General features: G+C 40.0%; 1 protein-coding gene across 1 annotated transcript; it reads right to left on the bottom strand.

Annotated features, from left to right (window-relative positions):
* Positions 1–4,898: 4,898 nt before the first annotated feature.
* LOC309560936 (olfactory receptor 5B12-like) lies at positions 4,899–5,855 on the bottom strand (the record flags this gene model as incomplete). The annotated part of the gene is made up of 1 exon (XM_082264634.1): positions 4,899–5,855. The coding sequence occupies one exon, from the start codon at positions 5,853–5,855 to the stop codon at positions 4,899–4,901; it is 957 nt and encodes a 318-aa protein (XP_082120760.1).
* Positions 5,856–6,552: the final 697 nt, after the last annotated feature.

Genomic DNA, 6,552 nt, shown 5'->3' with positions numbered 1-6,552 from the left:
CAAAAGGTGTATCTATCTCACACGTACAGACCCAGACTAGGCCCTGATTACTATTTTTTGTACCCCAAAGGCAGGATGAGGAGTAGGAGGAGTTCGGAACAGGCAGGAGGCAAACTGAAGCACCCTGCAATCCTCGGCGGTAAAAGATGCGCCCCAAAAATTGGAAAGGTGTATCTCACACGTACCGATACAGACTATCCCGCAATTTAATTATTTTTACCCCAAGGGTGTAGATTGAATAGCGGAATAGAAAATATGATATCAAAAGGTGTATCTATCTCACACGTACAGACCCAGACTAGGCCCTGATTACTATTTTTTGTACCCCAAAGGCAGGATGAGGAGTAGGAGGAGTTCGGAACAGGCAGGAGGCAAACTGAAGCACCCTGCAATCCTCGGCGGTATAAGATGCGCCCCAAAAATTGGAATGGTGTATCTCACACGTACCGATACAGACTATCCCGCAATTTAATTCTTTTTACCCCAAGGGTGTAGATTGAATAGCGGCATAGAAAATATGATATCAAAAGGTGTATCTATCTCACACGTACAGACCCAGACTAGGCCCTGATTACTATTTTTTGTACCCCAAAGGCAGGATGAGGAGTAGGAGGAGTTCGGAACAGGCAGGAGGCAAACTGAAGCACCCTGCAATCCTCGGCGGTATGAGATACGCCCCAAAAATTTAAAAGGTTTATCTCACACGTACCGATACAGACTATCCCGCAATTTAATTGTTTTTACCCCAAGGGTGTAGATTGAATAGCAGAATAGAAAATATGATATAAAATTGGTGATTTTTCAATAGCATATGTCAACACAGCAGTGTCTTATATCAGTCAGCTCTGCAGCAGGCTATGAAGGGAAAAAAAAAAGAAAATTCCCCTTTAAGTTTGTAATTTTTCAATAGATTAGTACAGACTATGCCACAATTTAATCTTTTTGACCCAAAAGGATGTATATTGAATAGTGGAATAGAAAAAAGTGTATACATTTTAAAATCACTCAATAATAGCACATGTGAACACAGCAGTGTATTATCACAGTCAGCAGCACTGAAGGAAAAACGCTGCACACAACTGACTGATAAAAAATATTTTTTTCTCCCTCCTCCTCAGCGGGCAAAAAGATTGTGTTCACTGCACCACCCCACACACAGCAAAATCGATGTAGAACACTGACCCTGCCTATTCTCCAGCCTCGCCCTAAAATGATTGATAAGATCGGTCACTGGCACTGCAAACCCCGAACACAGCAAAATTGATGTAGAACACTGACCCTGCCTATTCTCCAGCCTCGCCCTAAAATGCCCTAATATCTCGCCCTGCCTGCACTCCGACCTGACCCTGAATTCTTTTCGGACACAATATAATTTTTCACTGTCTGTCCCTAATCAGCAGCCAGCACGTATGATGTGTGCTCTGTCCCTGTACTACAGCAGAATGACGCGGCGTGCTGGGGCTCTCGAACTTATAAAAACATGGTCACATGCTTCAGATGGCCAATCACAGCTACTAATACATTAGTAGGCATGGCTGGGATGGCTTAAGGCACACCAGTTAAACGCTTGTTGATTGGCTGTTGAAAGCCCGCCATTAAAAGTGCGCCATTACATACAAACCCGGAAATAAAATGACCGAACATGGATTTTAAACCCGAACATACAGTAAAGTTCTCGGGTCCGTGTTCGGGTAACAAAAATCCAATTATTCGGTACGAACACGAATAATACAGTCCGTGTTCGCTCAACACTAGTTACAACGGCTGTATTTACATTATATGACAACTGTGATTGGACACAGCCGTCATGTGATCAGGAGGGCCAATCACAGGGCCCTCCTGCCAAAACTTGTTGCTCTGTGTCCGAGGGACACAGGCACATCGAGATCACACAGCTGCGCGTGCCCGCAGCGGTGCGATCTCTCTCCTTCTTCAGGACATTCCTGAACGTATGATCATAAGGACGAGACTCCCACCCGGCTGTATATGTACAGTGGCTGGGTGGGAGGTGGTTAAATAAACATTGTATGTGATGATGGCCTGCTACTAATTACTGTTAGGTAATAAAAAGTGCCCCCACAGCAAGCTGCTTACTTTGGGGGCACTCAACAGGAAGGAGGGGCCAGGAGCAAAGAAGAAGGACCCGAGAAGAGGAGGATCCGGGCCACTCTGTGCAAAACCAACTGCACAGAGCAGGTAAGTATAACATGTTTGTTATTTAAAAAAAAAAAAAAAAAAAAACAGGACTTTACAATTACTTTAACCCAGGCAGTATCACTCCGACATGATTTTTTTGTCCTTAAAATGTCTGTGTACCTATAGAAAATGTTTCTTTTCTACTTATCTGTCTTATATCCATCCCCTGGACAAGAAGTGAGGGTAAATCTCTTTTGTTGGGACAGAGAGAGTAATAAAAGTTTTGAACTTCCTTATTTCACAAGAAAACACATTTTGTATTTTTCATAACAGAATGCAGTGAAATCCCCCTTCACTTTCTGTTCTCTTTGATTCCCATGAAACTAGGTAAGAATTAAGAACAAATCTCCTAAACAATGACATAAACAACAGAATAAAGTCATCAGATTTAAAACCCTCTGCAAAACTAAACAAAACCAAAATTTTTCTGGAGTTGAGTTTTAAAATGTTTTCTAGATCAGTTTTCTGGGTTTTTTTTTTTTTGCATTTGTTTTTGTTTAATATGTTTATTTAAAATAAGAGTGCATATATACAACAAAATGCAGTTGTGGAGATAACACAAATAACAATGAAAAGAATTCAAGAAAAGAACAATTAGTTCCCGGATCTCAGGGTCCGGGAGTGATATCTAGACAAATAACTGCAAATAACTCTCAACGTCCCGGGTCGGGAAGGGAACATCATAGGTAGTTAGAACCTGACATCAAAATTAAAGCAGGGGAGTGTTTATAAAAGGAGGGTAGGAAATAAAAGAGATAGTGTTTATTAGGGATGATCGAACTTTTGAAAAGTTCGGTTCGACCAGAACACCCGAATTTCCAGAAAGTTCGGTTCGGATTCCAGAAACCCATTGAAATCAATGGGACCCGAACTTCTGGAATCAAAAAACACAATTTTGTGTTCTGGACATGCTTCAGAGCTGAAACTTCACAGGTACACTTTTTAGACCCCCCCCAGACACTAAATCCAAAGAAATCTCATATATTTTTTCAATAATTTTTTCAATAATTGTCTCTCTATCAAAAACGAAAATTTTTAAGTACTTTTTTTTTCGTGTTAATAGTCCCTGGGACATGACCCAGAACCCTAGGCACTTTTTAGGGGCATTTATTGGGTTTTAGGGCTTCAAATGTTTTTTTTTTATTCCATATATATATCTACATTACAGTCACCCTGACATGGAAGAGTTCGGTCACCCTGGCATAGCAGAGTCAGTTCACCCTAAACTACATTACAGTCACCCTGACACGGAAGAGTTTGGTCACCCTGGCATGGCAGTCAGTTCACCCTAAACTACATTACAGTCACCCTGACATGGAAGAGTTCGGTCACCCTGGCATAGCAGAGTCAGTTCACCCTAAACTACACTACGGTCACCCTGACACTTAAAACTTTCCCTACAAAAACTAAATTATTGAATCTAACTATAGTGGTATATAGTACCCTAACTACACTGCATAGCCCTTTCCTCACACTAATAATTGCAAAATGACACTGGAGCAGCAGGAGTAACAGAAATGCTTCCACTCTATTCCACAGCCTCTCTATTACAGTGCTAGAGATTTGGTGGGGCTATGTTATATACTGGGGGGCGTATAGGGGGCGTATTCACTTCTGACTGGTCTCTGGACCTCCTAGTCACTCCAATCAGCTTTTACTGATGTTTCTGGGCCAATCACGGGCTTTTAAAGCCCAGTTCCTGTCCCATTGCATTTTGGGCGGTTCTGGTGGCCGAATTCCGAACTTTTACCGTAAAAAGTTCGGAATTTGGCCGCATTTCGAACAGCCAATGTTCGGGTCGAACCGATGGTCGACCCGAACCATTCGATCATCCCTAGTGTTTATTAGATAAAGAGGAAAAGTGGAGACGGAAAGAAGAGCGAGTGAAGAGAGGGAGAAGATGGAAGGGTGGTGGGGATTTTTTTTTGCATTTTATTATTTTATTGCATCTCTAAATGTTTTACTTATTGTTTGCACATGACAGGTTATCAAATTGTTTTCAAAATTACTTTAGCACATTTTATGTAGTATGGGTTTTATGTTGGCTAAGAATGTTTTCTTGATAGTTGACTAAATTGAATATATTTATTTTGCTTCAGGGTGAATCATAGGATGTTACTGTATATATATAATAACTAATGTTTGGTCAATCTATGCATGACCCACATCTTACTCTGGCTATTGTCAATGCGGTGGAAGAATCTTTTAAATTCAAATACCATGGACATTTTGTGATGTGAACTATTGTACAGAGCTCAAAAAGTTGTTAGAAAAGTATGAAATTAGTGATTAGATTCTTGTGCATATTCATGAGAGCTCTCCTTTATTGAAAGGGTTCTCACTAAATTGATCACCGCATTAACTATGACAGTATAGCACATAGCCAGTATACTAATTTTGGCTGCTAAATTATAAGGGCAAATATAATGGAGTTGCCATAGATATATTGGTATTTCTAAGAAGTGCAAGCTCTAGTGCAGTCTTCCACATGCCCCTTTTCTTATTGCCTAGTCAATATTTGTCTCAGAATAAGTCAGTGAAAGTAAGATTTCTGGCCTGCAAGTTCAGTGCATGTTCTGGTCAGTGCCCCAATAAGTAGAGAAGGAAGGATAAGGATATAAAATCCTGTAACTTTTAAAGCAAAGTTGGTTAACAAAATAGCAGCTACCATACTTCTTTCCTCACAATCTCCCCTTAATATTTCATTTTAACTTATCATAGTTAAAGAACGCTCTAACTTTTTTTACTTCTCGTCTAAGTGCTAACTTCACATCTTTATTTTTTAAGCTATATATCAATGGATTTAGCATGGGGACAGCAGCTGTGTTGAACAGAGAGAAAAGCTTATTGGAGTTCAATTGAGCCTCTTGGTTTGGTGTCATATACTGACAGAGAAGGACCACATAGAGAAGGATGACTACTGTCAGATGTGAAGAACATGTCTGGAAGGCTTTGTGTCTGCCAACACTGGATGGGATCCTCATTATAGTGGTAATTATGAATACATAAGGTATGAAAGTCAAGGGGAAGGAGAAAAACAAATGAAAGAGCACAATAGCAAGAATCAGTTGACTCAAAAGTGTTGTGCTGCTACAAGTAAGATTTTTTAATGGAAGAATGTCACAAAAGAAGTGGTTAATCCTGTTTGATTTGTAGCAAGAAAAGTTAATAACAATAATAGTGTGAGGTAGACATTCAAGAAAAGCCCACAACCAGCAGACTGCAGCCAAAAGAACTGATACTCTATGATTCATGACCATGTGGTAGTTCAGTGGATTACATATGGCCACATATCGATCATAACTCATGGCTGTCAATATCAAGAGTTCAAGTCCAATTAATGATGCCCAAATATACAACTGTAGTATGCAAGCCTGGTATGAAATCATGGTGTTCCCTGTAAAGAAACTAGCAAGAATCCTAAATAATGTCACAGTGGAGGAAGCCATGTCCAGAACTGAGAGGTTGGCCAAGAAGAAATACATAGGAGTGTGAAGATGATGGTCCAGGCAAATCAATGATAAAATTGTCACGTTGCCACCAAAAGTGATAAGATAGATAAGAAGAACCGTAAGGAAGATTGGGACCTGCATCTCTGGAACATCTGAAAGTCCCACAATAATGAAATAGTCATAAAAGTTCTGGTGTGTTGAATTCATAGACTTGAGAATTTTTAGTGAATTTGTCCTTTTTTTGTGAATTGGATTTTGTCATGCTTTGCATTTATCCTAGAGAGCCCAGACCAGAATCCTACATTTTTCTCACAGGCATACCTGATAAGGCTAAAAACAGTCAGTTTCCAGAATTTGAAATGAATACACATGACAAACAGAATGAATTTGTATTACAGAAAGCCTTGGAAGATTATGTTTAGTCCATGAGCCATTTATAGAGGACATTTGATGTAAATAAACTATATTACCAGAAGTATTGGGACGCCTGCCTTTACACGCACATGAATTTTAATGGCATCCCAGTCTTAGTCCGTAGGGTTCAATATTGAGTTGGCCCACCCTTTGCAGCTATAACAGATGTAACTCTTCTGGGAAGGCTGTCCACAGGGTTTAGGAGTGTGTCTATGGAAATGTTTTACCATTCTTCCAGAAGTGCATTTGTGAGGTCAGGCACTGATGTGGATGAGAAGGCCTGGCTTGCAGTCTCCGCTCTAATTCATCCTAAATGGGTTTTATTGGGTTGAGGTCAGTCAAGTTCCTCCACCCCACACTTGTTCCTCCATGTCTTTATGGACTTTGCTTTGGGATGCCATTAAAGTTCATGTGCGTGTAAAGGTAATTGTCCGAATACTTTTGGAAATATAGCGTATATATATATATATATATATATATATATATATAT

This window comes from Pelophylax lessonae (genome assembly GCF_965119305.1).
Source record: "Pelophylax lessonae genome assembly, chromosome: 7".
NCBI classification, from domain to species: Eukaryota; Metazoa; Chordata; class Amphibia; order Anura; family Ranidae; genus Pelophylax; species Pelophylax lessonae.
Note: the sequence above shows the minus strand (reverse complement) of the source record. Positions and strands in the feature narration are given on the sequence as shown.